General features: G+C 41.6%; 1 protein-coding gene across 1 annotated transcript in view; it reads left to right on the top strand.

Annotated features, from left to right (window-relative positions):
• Nucleotides 1–15,745, top strand: part of WDR59 (WD repeat domain 59) — a 63,884-nt gene extending 48,139 nt beyond the window's left edge. Inside the window, exons 13-18 of the mRNA XM_060184796.1 lie at nt 970–1,082; nt 2,713–2,863; nt 2,956–3,028; nt 7,259–7,385; nt 7,532–7,674; nt 15,036–15,745. Of these exons, the coding sequence (XP_060040779.1) occupies nt 970–1,082; nt 2,713–2,863; nt 2,956–3,028; nt 7,259–7,385; nt 7,532–7,674; nt 15,036–15,271 (843 nt within the window). The 3' untranslated portion in view covers nt 15,272–15,745. The remainder of the gene's footprint in view (nt 1–969; nt 1,083–2,712; nt 2,864–2,955; nt 3,029–7,258; nt 7,386–7,531; nt 7,675–15,035) is intronic.
• Nucleotides 15,746–16,249: the final 504 nt, after the last annotated feature.

Genomic DNA, 16,249 nt, shown 5'->3' with positions numbered 1-16,249 from the left:
TGGTGAGAAGAGAAAAAAAAAAGAAAAGAAAGAAAGAAAGAAAACCCCTTTAAAATTAAAAAATAAAATTAGGCTTGTGTTTCTAGTGCATACAGATTCTCTGAGAATTTGCCTACCCTGCACTGGGAAAAGCTTCATTGCAGTGATGTCTTTCCCTCTTTCCCTCTGTCACTACCTCTCTTTTTCCTCTGTCTGAAAAAGTTGGCCTATATAACCCTAGTGACACCAAAAAGAAATATAAAACCAATGCAAAATCTGATCAGTAGGTTTGGATTAATGCTTAAAATTATACATTCTAGTAAGCACTAAGGTTTTATATCCTTCAGAGTAGCAAGACTTTGTGCTGTATTTAGAGGATAATGGGTTCTTTTGTGATTTCTTTTATGTACATGTCCTCACCAGTCTGAGTTTCTGTTTCTCTTTCCACCTGGGTTTTTGCTGAGACTTGTGCCTGCATGGTTCTACTACTCCTGGTGGATTCCTTTATATTTATTTATTTATTTAAGATGGTGAGATATGGGCTGGGTGGTGAGGTGATATAACTGGTTGAGCCCACCTGATACTATGTATAAAGACCTGGGTTCAAACTGCCAGTCCTCACCTGTAGAGGAACTTCATGAGCACTGAAGCAATGCTGCAAGTGTCTGTCTTTCTCTCTTTTTCTTACGCTATTTCTCTCTCCCCTTTTAAATTCTCTGTCCTATTAAAATTTTCTATTTATTAAAATAGAAAAATAGAATAAAGAAATTTTTTTAAAAAGGTAGTGAAAGACAGAAGGAAAAGGAGACAGAGAGGGAAGGAGAGTTACCATAGGACTGCTCCACTGCTTATGAACTTTCCCTCAAGCAGGTGTTTACATGTGTTGGCTGGGGGATTAAACCTGGATCCTTGCACATGGCAAATTTTGCACTCTACCAAGTAAACTTATCTTCCAGCCCCTGAGTTGCTGTTTCTCTTTTATCTGTATAGGTTTGGTCATTGGCTACAGTAGCTACAGATCTCTGCCTTGGTCCAAAGTCTGACCCAGATCTGGAAACACCCTGGGCTCGACATCCATTTGGGCGACAGCTGCTGGAATCCCTGTAGGTTTATCTGCTTGTTTGTTTATATATTTATGAGTGGGGGGAAAGAGAAGCAGAGTATCATTCTGGTATATATGATGCTGAGGTTAGAACTCAGGACCTCATCCTTCAGAGTTCAGCACTTTATCCACTGTGCCACCTTCCAGGCTACTCCCTGTAAGTTTTGAGAGCCCAAAGTGAGGAAAATGAGTGATGTAGATTTTAGATCTGTTAACACATTCGATGTTTTTGTCTAGGAGAAAAGTAGAGAGGCCTGAGGAATGAATGAAAGGGGAGAGGTCTTTCCTTTTGGTACTGCAATAATTTCTGTGTAGAACTAACTTCTTATAGTAGGAGAAACTGTACAATTGTGGTTACTTACAATTAAGATTTGAACCAGAATTGTCCTTGGAAGATTTATTCTTTAGTCCATAAATCACATTAATCTGAATGTAACAGTTTGAGTTGTTGATATGGTAAATTTTAGGGAGTGGTAGAGTTTTGCCTTTTTGAGCAGATATGAGAATTGCATGTTGGTTTTCTTATTTTCAAAAAGCCATGATGCTTTCATGCTGCTAGGTAATTTATGAAAACATTGAATTCAAGTTGGATTTATTGTATAGAAGTATGGCAAACTGGAAATATGATGTAAAAAATGATTAGCAACAAGATTCAGACCATTTGAATCTCCATAAGTGTGGGACTTGTGTCCTGGCAGAAAAACAAAATTAGAGAAGCTCTGATTCCTTTGGGTAGAGATTTGTTTTACCTGTTGAGGTCGGACCTGGGATGTGATCACATTCTAGCTGCCTCCTGACACAGGGGTGATAATGGCTGTTCCACCCACTGGATGTAAGGCTCAGGTAAGATAGTGAGTGTGATAATATTAAACAAACAAACAAACAAACAAACTCACACATTGTTTGGAAGAGGATGTTAATATTTCCATAACATAGACAAAGTCCCTCTCATCCTATCTCATATCCTAGCACAGTGATCCTGAAAGGAGCAAAGGTTATGTGAGTACCTAAAAGGTAAAATTATTCTATATTGTTTTTGTTGTTATTTTGCTACCATGGTTATCACTGGGGCTGCATGCCTCCATAATTTCTCTGCTCCTTGTGGACTCTTTTTATGCCTTTTTTTTTTTTTTTTAAGAGAGGGAGAGACAAGAATAGATACTGTAGTGACTGCTTTACCTACCACTGTGCAGCTTTTCCAGTACAGGTGCTCCCATGAGGTGACTATAGACTCAAATCCAGGTCCTAGCCCATGATAAAGTATGTGCCCTGCAGGGTGAGCTATTTCCTGCCCCTTTGTTATTATTATGAAATAGCTAATATGCATAATCCTACCTCAGAGTCTGTTGCTTGCTTGCCACATCATTGGTGATACAGTATTTTCAGTGACAGATTGTTCTTTAGGTTATGTGAAAGAAGTATAGGGGGACCCCCCAACAGCAATATGATTCTCCCCATTGGAGATGGGAGAAACTGAGAGCATGTGTGTCCTCATTCAGATGTTGGTTACTTAGTTCCCGGAGAAGTCTGAGGCCCCAAGTACCTGTGGCATGAGTCTGTCGTGCCTACCAGGGATACCCATCTTCATCCCTTCTCTTCACTCAATTCTGTTCCTTTGTCTTTTCCTCCAGGTTGGCTCATTACTGCCGCCTCCGCGATGTCCAGACACTGGCTATGCTCTGCAGCGTGTTTGAAGCCCAGTCTCGGCCTCAGGGACTGCCTAACCCCTTTGGGCCCTTTACTAGCCGTGCCTCGAATCTCATGGTGTCCCATAGTCGTTATGTAAGCATGTGCTTCTCTGCTTGGTGTCTGACTTATTCTAAAGGTGACCTCATGGGGATGTTATTCTGATGCTGTTTCTGCTTGCTTTGTAGCCCAGCTTCACTTCCTCTGGTTCCTGCTCCAGCATGTCAGACCCAGGGCTCAACACTGGTGGCTGGAACATAGGTCAGTATGGACCTGACTCAGTCCATGATGAGTACTTAAAGTTGGGTATGAGTTGTTAATATGGGGTCTTTAGTTGATGAATATTTGCTGTCTTTTCCCTTGTCTCTCATTTCTCTAAATTTAATATTCATATTCAGCCAGGCTGTTTTTGGTAGGTATTTGTGCCTTGCTTGGCTGCTTGTCCTGTGGCCTTTGAAAATCCATCAGAGGTGATTCCCTGTGTCATCTTTCAAACCTGGTCCTTACACCTTTCCCTTTGTAATTTTCTTTTTTTTATTGTTGTTGTGGTTATTATTGTTGTTATCAATGTCATAGTTGTTGCATAGGATAGAGAGAAATAGAGAGAGGAGGCGAAGACAGAGAGAGGGAGAGAAAGACAGACACCTGCAGACCTGCTTCACCGCCTGTGAAGCGACTCCCCTGCAGGTGGTGAGCCGGGGGCTTGAACCAGGATCTGTATGCCGGTCCTTGTGCTTCGTGCCACGTGTGTTTAACCTGACTCCCTTCCTTTATAATTTTCTTTCACAATCTTCCTATCTACCTCTTTCTCTTTCATGTAGAGAAGTCTGAGTATGATTTTAGTTGGCCATATGTCTGTTTAACGAGTGGGTATATTGACATTTTTCTCAACTTGTTTTTTAAATACATATTTTATTTTATTACCAGGTAACTGCTCAGTTCTGGCTTATGGTGGTGCTGGAGATTGAACCTGGGACTTCAGAGCCTCAGGCATGAGAGTCTTTTGAATAACTATTATGCTACCTCCCCACCAGCCCCTCAATTTTTCTTTTAATTGCTGCCAGAGCTATCTTTGGGACTCAGTCCCTGTATGACAAATTCACTGCTCCTGGGGGTGGGCATTCTCTCTTTCTTTTTCTGTCTTTTTTTCATAGAGACACAGAGAAATTTAGAGGGAAGTTGGAGATAGGGAGAAAGACAGAGACACCTGAAACACAATTTCACCACTTATGAAACTTCCCCCCTGCAGGTAAGGACTGGGGGTTTGAACCTAGATCGTTTCACATGGTAGCATGTATATTCTACTGGCTATACCAGTCTAAATTTTTTAATTTTCCTCTATAAGATAATAATAGTTTTTTTGACCACAAAAGTTAATGTACGTGGGGCTAGGCAGTGGCACACTTAACAGAGCTCACATGTCACCTATGTGTGAGCCCCAGGTCTCCACCTGCAGCGAAGAATCTTCACAGATGGTGAAGCAATGCTGCAAATCTCTTTCTCCCTCTGTATTCCCATTACTTTCTTATTTTTCTCTGTCTTTACTTAAAAAAATAAAGGAAAAATAAATAAATGGTTACCAAGAGTGTTGGATCCCATCAATAGCCCTAGTAGCAATTTAAAAAAAAGAAAAAAAGTAGGGAGTCGGGCTGTAGCGCAGCGGGTTAAGCGCAGGTGGTGCAAAGCACAAGAACCGGCATAAGGATCCCGGTTCGAACCCCGGCTCCCCACCTGCAGGGGAGTCGCTTCACAGGCGGTGAAGCAGGTCTGCAGGTGTCTATCTTTCTCTCCTCCTCTCTGTCTTCCCCTCCTCTCTCCATTTCTCTCTGTCCTATCCAACAACGACAACAACAATAATAACTACAACAATAAAACAACAAGGGCAACAAAAGGGAATAAATAAATAAAATAAAATATTTAAAAAAAAAAGAAAAAAAGTTAATGTGTGCTCAGTGAAGGAAAACAGACAAGGGAGCCAGATGGTGGCACAACTGGTTAGGTGCACACATTACAGTGCACAAGAACCTGGATTCAAGCCCTGGTCACCACCTACAGGGAGAAAGCTTCATGAGTGGTGAAGCAGGGCTACAGGTATCTCCCTGTCTCTCTCCCTCTCTGTCTCCCCTCCCCCTCAGATTCTCTCTCTGTATCCAATAATAAATAAATAAAACTATTTTTTAAAAAAGAAAAAACACGAAATATTGGAGGGGAAAAATAGTAAGAATTGATCCCAGTTGAGAAAATAACACCAGTGAATATTGCAGAACACTTTTTTGCAGTCCTTTTGTGTATGGCATCAGTCCATATTTATGTTTTTGTGTTTCAGTTTTAATTGTTCCATGAGCTTTTTCTCTTGTCCTTCTAAAAAGCCATTATAATGAGTGCCTAATATTTTTTTTGAGTGCCTAATATTTTTTGAGTGCTTAATATATTGTTAGATCACAATTTGTTTAATCCTTATATGTGTATGTGTGTGTGTATATATATATATATATATATATATATATACATATATGAAAAATCAAGTTATCCTAATAATAATTACCTATGAATGAAGGTCTAAGATATGGTCCCCATTACTACATAGACCAGAGCTAAGTGCTACTCTGGTCACCCTCACATAAAAAAATAGATAAATAGGGGGTCGGGCGGTAGCGCAGCGGGTTAAGCGCACGTGGCACAAAGTGCAAGGACTGACAAAAGGATCCCTGTTCAAGCCCCCAACTTCCCACCTGCAGGGGAGTCACCTCACAGGCAGTGAAGCAGGTCTGCAGGTGTCTATCTTTTTCTCCCCCCCGTCTTCCCCTCCTCTCTCCATTTCTCTCTGTCCTGTCCAACAATGACGATATCAGTAACAACAACAATAACAACAACAAAAAACAACAAGGGCAACAAAAGGGAAAATAAATATTTTTTAAAAACTAGCACTCTCGGGGAGTCGGGCTGTAGCGCAGCGGGTTAAGCGCAGGTGGCGCAAAGCACAAGGACCGGCTAAGGATCCCGGTTCGAACCCCGGCTCCCCACCTGCAGGGGAGTCGCTTCACAGGCGGTGAAGCAGGTCTGCAGGTGTCTATCTTTCTCTCCTCCTGTCTTCCCCTCCTCTCTCCATTTCTCTCTGTCCTATCCAACAACGACAACAACAATAATAACTACAACAATAAAAAAAAAACAACAAGGGCAACAAAAGGGAATAAATAAATAAAATAAATAAAAATTAAAAAAAAAAAACTAGCACTCTCTCTCATGTACTAAATAAATAAATATTTAAAAAAATAAATAGGGGTCAGGAGATAAACTCAGCTTTAGAGCATAGTACTTGCCTTCATGGGGCCACAGAGGGCACCACCATATGCCAGAGCTTAGCAGTACTCTGAATTCTTTTCTTTTTTTTTAACTAGAGTACTACTTAGCTCTGGCTTATGGTGGTGTGGAGGTTTGAATCTGGAACTTAAGAGCCTCAGGCATGAGAGTTTCTTTGCATAACCATTATGCTATCTACCCCCTACCCCTCTGGGTTCTTTTTCATAGAAATAAATAAATAGTGGTCTGGGAGGTGGCACAGTGATAAAGCTTTGGACTCTCAAGCATGAAGTCCTGAGTTTGATCCCTGGCAGCACATGTGCCAGAGTGATGTCTAGTTCTTTCTCTCCCCTCCTGTCTTTCTCATTAATAAATAAAATCTTTAACCAAAAAAAAAGGAAAGAAAGAAAGAGAAATAGTAGTCAGGCAGTGGCACACCCAGATGAACCCACACGTTAACATCCTCAAGGACTCTGACTCAAGCTCCCAACCCCATTTGCAAGTGAGAAGCTACATGAGTGGTGAAGCAGTGCTGCACGTCCCTCTTCCACTCTTTCTCCCCTTCCCCAATTTCTCTCTGTACCATCAAATAAAAAGGGGGTGGGCAGGGGGAAGAAGGGAAATAGAAAAATCTGACCTGACCTCTGAGAGCAGTGGATTCATCATTCAGGGACCAAGCCCCAGTGATATCCCTGTTGTTAATAAATAAACATACATATGTACATACCTACATACATACTTAACTTACCTAGACTAAAAGGTAAGCCCAGGAAAGAGCTCGCTGTTTAGTTAATATTTCTCTGGATCTTTATCTGACACAGTATTATGATATATTATTTATTTATTTTCCCTTTTGTTGCCTTTGTTTTACTGTTGTAGTTATTATTGTTATTGATGTCATTGTTGTTAGATAAGACAGAGAGAAATGGAGACAGGAGGGGAAGACAGAGGGGGAGAGACAGACAGACACCTGCAGACTTGCTTCACCACCTGTGAAGCAACTCCCCTGCCGGTGGGGAATGGGGGGCTTCAACCTGGATCCTTACTCCGGTCCTTGCACCACATGTGCTTAACCTGCTGCGCTACTGCCCGACTCCCAAGATATTTTAAGATGTTTTACATGCTTTCTATGGTTCCCATATTCCCATCCCATTTGTGGGTTTTTTGTTTGTTTGTTTGTTTGTTTTTCAGCTGGAAAAGAAGCAGAACATATATCTTCACCTTGGGGAGAGTCTTCACCAGAAGAAATTCGCTTTGGGAGCCTGACCTACAGTGATCCTCGGGACCGAGAACGTGACCAACATGATAAAAATAAAAGGTAACAGCTTCCCCAGCCAGTGTTAGAATTTCACTATGCTTACCTTCTTCAAAGTCAGGACTCTTGCTTCGAAAAAGATAAATGAGTACCACCTGGTATCAAATTTGGTTTTTCCTAAAGGAACTAATAGGAAATCTTTTATCCAGACTTCTAGACCCAGCCAACACCCAGCAATTTGATGATTTTAAGAAATGCTATGGAGAAATCCTCTATCGTTGGGGTCTGAGAGAGAAGCGAGCAGAAGTGCTGAAGTTTGTTTCCTGTCCTCCTGATCCTCACAAAGGGATTGGTAAATATGAATTCCTTTTTTCTGTCACTGTTTGAAAGACCATATAATTTAATCTGTTAATACAGGAGTTAGACTTTAATTTCTTATTTATCAGCAGGAATTCTAGAACCTTTTGAGTCTATGTTAAGTTTCTAAAAATCTTTGTTTTGTGACTAAAATTTTTTTTGTAACAAGTGTCTATATATGATACTCTATTACTGATTAGAAGTAGGAATATCTGTTCAACTAGTATATGTCAGGATCCTCTTAGGCATAATGCTAGCACATTTCTTCCTTTCATGGAACTCACAGACTGTAGAAGAAAAAAATTAAATACAAGTCATGATAAATATTTATGAGCAGGGGGTCAGGTGGTAGCTCAGTGGGTTAAGCGCACATGGCACAAAGCGCAAGGATCAGCATAAGGATTCTGGTTCGAGCCCCTGGCTCCCCACCTGCAGGGGAGTCGCTTCACAAGCGGTGAAGTAGGTCTACAGGTGCCTGTCTTTCTCTCCCCTTCTCTGTCTTCCCTCCTCTTTCGATTTCTCTCTGTCCTATCCAAGAACAATAACAACAGTGACAACAACAACAACAAGGGTAACAATAAGGGCAACAAAAAAAATGGGAAAAATGGCCTCCAGGAGCAGTGGATTCATAGTGCAGGCACCAAACATCAGTGATAACCCTGGAGACAAAATATATATATTTACGAGCAAACGGAAGAATGTTGGGGCAAGGAGAATTTTCAAAGAAATGCTGAGGTGTTCTGGGGAGGCCTGTCTTAGGAGCTGAGGTCTGAAGATGTGAAGGAACCATATGTGCAGAGAATAATAAGAACATCCCATGCACAGGGCCCAGATCAATGTGAGAAATAAGTTATTTTTAAAAAAATATTTATTCCCTTTTGTTGCCTTTGTCTTATTGTTGTAGTTATTGATGTCGTCGTTGTTGGATAGGATAGAGAGAAATGGAGAGAGGAGGGGATGACAGAAAAGGGGAGAGAAAGATAGACACCTGCAGACCTGCTTCACCGCCTGTGAAGCGACTCCCCTGCAAGTGGGGAGCCGGGGGCTCAAACTGGGATCCTAACGCCGGCCCTTGCGCTTTGTGCCACCTGCGCTCAACCCGCTGCACCACTGCCCAACCCCCCAACTCCCAATAAGTTATTTAAAAAAAATTTTTTTTAATTATCTTTATTATTGGATAGAGACAGCCAGAAATTAATGGGGGGGGGGTAGAAAGGAAAAGAGACAGACACTTGCAGTACTGCCTCACAACTCATGAAGCTTCTTCCCCGCTGCAGGTGGAGACTGGGGACTTGAACCTGGGTCCTTGTGCATTGTAACATGTGTACTTAACCAGGTGTGCCACCACCTGGCCCCGAGAAATAAGTTATTTTAAACAAGTGAAAGAAAAAGACCATTGTGGATAAACCACAATTCTTCTTCTAGCGTTTGCCCTTCTTCCGTAGCCAGTCAATAGCGTCAGGTTGAGCCTGATGTCTGCTTGTTGCTGGCTTTGAAAGTGACTGGGATCCATGTGGATTCAGTCGGCTAGGAAGGATCGTCAGTTTCCCCAATAAATGGGTACTCACGGGATGCACCACGAGAAGGTCGATCCAATGCATCCCAAATAAACCACAATGGTTGAGAAGAATGATAAAATTAGACTGTATATAATAATTAATGACTTCTAAGTCATGGTGAAGAATTTAGCTTGTATTCTGTGTCCAATGATAAGCTTCAAAAGGCATTAAGAAATATGTGAATAAGGGTTGGCAAGATAGCTCACCTGCTTTGCCATGTGTGCGACTAGGAAAATTGCAGACACAAATGCTATTTGAGCAATATATTGTTCAGAGCATCTAAATGCATGAAAGGATGTCAGGGAGAGATTAATGATGGTCTTGAGTAATTTGTCTTTTAAAATTAGTTTTCATGAAAGTATGTGAATCATGGCGATCTATAAGAGATATCTCCATTAATCAGCTAGCCTGTTGACATCTACTATAATAAAATGCCATGCTGGGTTCCTTGAATTATGCAGAAAGCAATAAGGTGAGGAAAGGTGATGAAGTTTATAATCCAATCAGACCAATAGACCATAACTTGCGAAGGTTTAAATGATATTCAAGGATTAAAAATATGTCCTAATATTATTACAAGATTCCAGAAAGGAACAAAAAGGGGTATTTGTGAAAGACAGACTCACAGACAGAAACAATAAGAATAGTATTTTCATTTGAAAGTTCTTTGAAGCAATTGGACTACCCTACTACATCAAACAGCAGGCACTAAAGAAAAATATGACAATGTCAACAAAGTTATTTTTTTAAATTTCTTTATTGAGGAATTAATGTTTTACATTTGACAGTAAATACAATAATTTGTACATGCATAATATTTCCCAGTTTTCCATATGATAATACAACCCCCACTAGGTCCTCAAGGTCAACAAAGTTCTAACTAGTCGCCTCATGGTGGAAAACCAGCACTTTTCTTTTTGTGTGCTTATCACTAAGGCACTGCTTAGCTCTGCCAATATGTGATGCTAGGGATCAAACCCAGGGCCTCACTTACTTAGACATCTTATTTAATTTAATTAATTAATTAATTTTTTATTTTATTTTTATTTTTTAACCAGAGCACTGCTCAGTTCTGGCTTGTGGTGTGTTAGATAGGACAGAGAGAAATGGAGAGAGGAGGGGAAGACAGAGAGGGGGAGAGAAAGATAGACACCTGCAGACCTGCTTCACCGCCTGTGAAGCGACTCCCCTGCAGGTGGGGAGCCGGGGGCTTGAACCGGGATCCTTGCATTTTCTTCCACATGCGCTTAACCTGCTGCGCTACCTCCCGAATCCCGTGTTTCTTCTTCTAATGGGTGTTTTAGGTAGTGACCTAGGGACACCGAGGCCTATTACTATTATTATTATTATCATTATTATTTTGCCTCCAGGGTTATTGCTGGGGCTCAGTGCCAGCACTACAAATCCATGGCTACTGGCGGCCATTTTGTTCTCATTTTATCGGATAGGACAGAGAAATTGAGGGAGGAGAGAGAAAGAGAAAGATAGACACTTGACAGAGCCTCAGGCATGAGTCTATTTGCATAACCATTATGCTATATTACACACACACCCCCACTGCTCCCACTTCGAAATCTTGTGCTCTACTACTAAGCTACTTCCCTGACCCAAGACAGAGCACTGTTTCAAAGAGAAAATGTTTCTAGATAGAAGATGATATCACGGGAGTTGGGCAGTGGCGCAGCGGGTTAAGTGCACGTGGTGCAAAGTGCAAGGATCCCAGTTGGAGCCCCCAGCTCCCCACTTGCGGGGGAGTTGCTCCACAGGCGGTGAAGCAGGTCTGCAGGTGTCTATCTTTCTCTCCCCCTCTCTGTATTCCCCTCCTCTCTCCATTTCTCTCTGTCCTATTGACCAAGAACGACATCAATAACCATATAATTTTAAACAACAAGGGCAACAAAAGGGAAAATAAATTAAAAAAAAAGAAGATGATATCACTTTTGTTCCTTTACATTGTGGAGTGTGGCTTGTGGTCTTAATGGTGACAGAGCAAGGTGATTGCTATGCTTAATTTGTCGTAACCTGGTTCCTATCCCAGAGACGTGGAGCAGCTTACCTAAATTTTGTTTATCAGTTTTCTTCTTCAGTAAATTTATTGCACATCTTATTTGGATGATATTATTTACACTAGAGTAATAGGTGCTATTGATCAATACACAGCTCTCCTGTATGATTAGCAGACAAGAAAACTTGGGAATCATAATTTGGTTGATCTCTGTGCCAGAAGTATTTTTACTCTCCATACATATCAAGTCCATAGAAAACTGATTCATTTTTTCCTTCCTTCCTTCCTTCCTTCCTTCCTTCCTTCCTTCCTTCCTTCCTTCTTTCCTTCCTTCCTCCCTCCCTCCCTCCCTCCCCCTTTCTTTCTTTCTTTCTTTCTTTCTTTCTTTCTTTCTTTCTTTCTTTCTTTCTTTCTTGTCACCAGCATTATCACTGGGGCTCACTTCCTGCATAATAAATTCATTATGCTCCCAGTGGAATTTTTTTTTTTTCCTCCAGAGTTATTACCAGGGCTCAGTGCCTGCACCACGAATCCACTGCTCCTGGAGACCATTTTTTCCCCTTTTGTTGCCCTTGTTGTTTTATCATTGTTGTTGCTGTCATTGGATAGGACAGAGAGAAATGGAGAGAGGAGGGGAAGATAGAGAGGGGGAGAGAAAGATAGATACCTGCAGACCTGCTTCACCACCTGTGAAGCGACTCCCCTGCATGTGGGGATCGGGGGGAGCTTGAACCAGGATCCTTACACCAGTCCTGGCGCTTCGCACCATGTGTGTTTAACCCGCTGCGCTACCCCCCGACTCCCTGGAATATATATATGGCAGAGAGAAATTGAGAGGGAGAGAGAGACACGTGCAGCACTGCTTCACTGCTCATGAAGTTCCCCACCTGCCTCCTGCTCCTGCTCCTGCTCCTGCAGTTGGGGACTGGGGCTTTAAACCAGAGTCCTTGTGCATGGTAATGTATGCACTTAAATGGGTGCACCACTGCCCAGTCTCAGTCCATTTTGTATTTCTTGGGTGCTTGCAAAGCCTATTCCAGGTTATATGTTCCTTCTTTGTAAACCTCCAAGATTTCAGTGTTTTCATAAAAGATCCCTTGATATCTTTATGACTTCAAATATGCCCAGCATCCTCCTGTACTGATGAGGCACAAAGGTGTTCTGGGTGGTTCTCATCTGTTCACTAATGACTCTTCCATTGTGTATGAGAAAAAAGTCCAAGAGAGAAGCTTTACAGTTACGCTTAGTGATTTAATGTGTTGTATTTTCTGTCATTGTGAATTTACATTAATTTAGAATTATCTACACCCCAAAGATAATTCATTAATTAATGACATATTAGTTCAAAGTCTCTTAAAATTAATAAAATATTTAGAAACTGTGTTTAAACTTGTACTGTGGAGAAACACATTACCAATGATGTATTAAGTTTTTCAGAGAGATGTCATCTTAACAATTTTACCCAGATAGATACGGTGAACAATTGAATTTATTTTCAGTGTTATCAAGTGCCAAAGAACAAACACTTTTTAAAATACGTCATTATAATTTAATAAACTTAAACAACAGTTTTTACATTCTCATAATTTTATGGGAATGTTGAATCTTCTAAATGTAATAAAACGTGAAGAAAAATTAAGAAATTTAAACTAGGTTTTTATGAGAACACAAATCAGCTTTTTACATATGATAAAAAACTATGCCTCTTTAGAGGAAGAAGGCATAGTCCTTTGTAAATCAGAATTATCAAATCAGTATAATTTACCTCATGGTTTACATTAACCAGGACTGCCAAAAGTTTTTTTGTTTTTAGCCATCATGTATTTTAAAAGTCTTTTTTGCTTGTTTATTTTATGTAATGTAGTTATTTTGGTTCCCTCAGGGGCTGACTTTTTTTTTTCAGATAGAATGAAGCAGAGAACCAGGAAGGGTGGGGAGAAACCATAGCACCCCCTTCAGTGCCATGGAGAACGGAGTTGAAACTGGGTTCACACATGAATGACAAAGCAGCACACTATCCAAGTGAGCTATTTTGCAGGCCCTCTTGATACATTTTTTTATAACTACCAATTATCAGGAGCCAAAGGCCCTGACTCTGGTAGAGAAAGGGCCCACCAGATGGTGAAAAAAGAGGAGCGACTGGGGAGAATGGGAGACTTGGTGGTGTAGAGATGAAGGACTCTTCACCCAAAGCCTTCTGTTTCCTCAGAGAAGTGGGAAGATTGACTGAGAGGAAGAGGGGGGCAAAGGCCTATGAGAGGAGTTTCTGGGATGTAGCTGGGTTAAGAAGTAAGTCTCCTGAGAATGAAGAGAAACAACCTCCCCCTAAGGATGCTTGTTGCTTAAGGACAGGCCTGGAGTAGGCAGGTGATAGGGTCCATCCAGGCTTGAGGTTTTACCAGATGGAACAGTGATGAAAAGAGGGGAAAGGAGATGAGGATATTTGCAAAAAAAAGTAGTTATAAAGTTGGTTCATGTAACTCAGGTCAGCCTAGCATGAAATTATAGCCAGAAAGGGACTGGTAAAAGGGAACTGGTAGACTGGAGACAACAGCAATGACCTGAGAGCGGTCAGTGGAGTGGATTTCAGGGACACAAAAGATTGTGCCAAAGATTGGAGTAGAGAGGAGACTGGTGAACTAGTGTGGAAGAAGAGTGCATGAGTGTCCAGAGTTTCAGTGTGTGACAGCAGAGGAAGAGGAAATGCTGCTAAACCCAGATGGCATCAACTTCAAGAGGAAAGGGACTGGGACCAGGGAAATAGTGTAGTTGCTATGCAAGTGACTATCATGTCTGAGGCTCCAGGGTCTCAGGTTCAATCCTTAGTCCCTAGTACTACCATAAAGCAGAACTGAACAGTGCTCCAGGAGTAAAAAAAAAAAAAAAAAAAAAATGAAAAAAGAGGAAGGAACAGGAAGTAAAAATGGCCTTTCCTACAGAGACAGATGGAATTTAGTGACAGGTAGTAAGTGGAATTACCCAGAAGAGACTGTAGAACAATGAGAGTGTTTATACTCTTAAGAGGCACAGTGGAAGCCATCTGGGACCTAATAAAAGGCAGCAAGGGAGTACTAGATTGGACCCCTGAAGATTTCTTCCCTTTGTCATTTGTATGACCAAGGTTCCAACACACTGGGGGCAACTTTAGTGTTACGGCTTCTTTTTTCTGCTTCTCTGTCACTGCATCTCTATCAGAAAAAGTCAACCTGGAGTGAAGCCCCAAGTTGACATATATATTCATTTTAATTGTCTTTATATTTCTTCTAGAAGGCCCAGTTCCAGGGTGGTCCTGATATTCCCCCATACTGGGGCAGCACTGATGTTGCTCTTACCTCTGTTTTTGACAGGCAAGTAGGGAAAGACCTTAAGACTAATGAGCTCTCCCCGAGTTTTTTTGTGCATTGTAACATGTGTGCTCAACCAGGTGAGCCACCACCCAGCCTCCCCAGCGTTTTTTAGCAAACATTTGTTAGCTGCCCTGTGTCAGGCTTCCCCCAGGGCCCACAGCACACTTTGCCCTACCTGCTATTGTAGGACCACTAGCTTCTCTTCAAAATAGTTGATATGACCACACAAGAAGGGTTTTATTTAGGAAAGAAAGAAGGGAAGGAAGGAAGAAAAACAAAGAAAAGTGAAGAAAGAAAGGAAAAGAAAGAAAGGGAGGAAGGAAATCATTGGTCAAATAGAACAGACCATACCAGAGGATTACATCTTTCTCACCTGATAATGCCCAGTATCCTTTGGCAGAACCACTCACCATGCCTCTTGTTCTGGTCACTTCCACCCTCACAGAGTTTGGTGTGTACTGCAGCCACTGCCGCAGCGAGGTCCGGGGCACACAGTGCACCATCTGCAAAGGCTTCACCTTCCAGTGTGCTATCTGCCACGTGGCTGTGCGAGGATCATCCAACTTCTGCCTGACCTGCGGGCATGGTGGACACACCAGCCACATGATGGAGTGGTTTCGGACCCAGGAGGTGTGTCCCACTGGGTGTGGGTGCCACTGCTTGCTAGAAAGCACTTTCTGAAAATCCCGAGTGGGGAGTTGTCAGAGATGCCAGAGCACCCTGGAAATACCCAGTGACAAACTCTGCCAGGAGAGTCACCAGAGCCCCTCTCCAGCTGGACGGGGGCAAGACTGCTGCAGTACCAACTGTTGCTAGCCTTTGCTTACTCTTCACATTGGCTGTTGTTGGCATGGATTTTGCTGGAGGAGGAGAAGAGTCAACACATGGGAGTCTGTAGGACAAGTGGAAGTTTTCGTAGAGAAAGCACCTGTTTCTAGCACCATGTAAACCATGTATCACTGAGAGCATCCTGATGCCATGACAGAGACCAAGATCAGATTCAGAGGAAAGTGTCCTGAGCCAAAGGACGTTAGTTGTCAGGCAGGTAACTTGACATAAGTGTAGCATAAGTTGATAGGTGAACCTAACTGGTGGGCAGTGGCCTTTTAAAATATGCTTAAATTATAAATATATAATGTACTTAAGGATTCTTAATATGTCTCTTTTTGTTATTTGTGTTTCTGCCCCTCTTCCTTGGCTAATAAAATTCTACTCTTTATGTGCGAAAAGAAATAGAAAATTGAACAGTACAGTGAATCTTTGTTTATCCCACTTCCAGCTGAAGTCAACTGTTTTGGATGGGACCAAAGTCAGTGATCAGATTTTCAACAGAAATGCTGATTTGCTTTTGTCATTTGGCAGGAGACAATAGAATCTGATGTCTAAGGTTCTTCTCTATCATAGTTATCTCTATTTCCTTTCATAAAAGGGAAGTAAGATCATGTGGAAATTACTGGTGAGTTGGAGTTCTGTGCAGGTTGGCTGTATGAGTACCTGGACTCTTCTCTGCTACTTACAAGCTTCACTCGCATTTGTCCAGATCCCACGTGGTTCAGATGTATACATACCTCCACTTCATTTATTTTTTTCAGAGTGACTTTACTTTCAGCAGTTTGCATGTGCTAAGGAATATATATATTTCAACTACAATGTATATTT

Source organism: Erinaceus europaeus, unplaced genomic scaffold (genome assembly GCF_950295315.1).
Source record: "Erinaceus europaeus unplaced genomic scaffold, mEriEur2.1 scaffold_198, whole genome shotgun sequence".
Taxonomy (NCBI): Eukaryota; Metazoa; Chordata; class Mammalia; order Eulipotyphla; family Erinaceidae; genus Erinaceus; species Erinaceus europaeus.
This window is presented reverse-complemented; position numbering and strand designations above follow the sequence as displayed.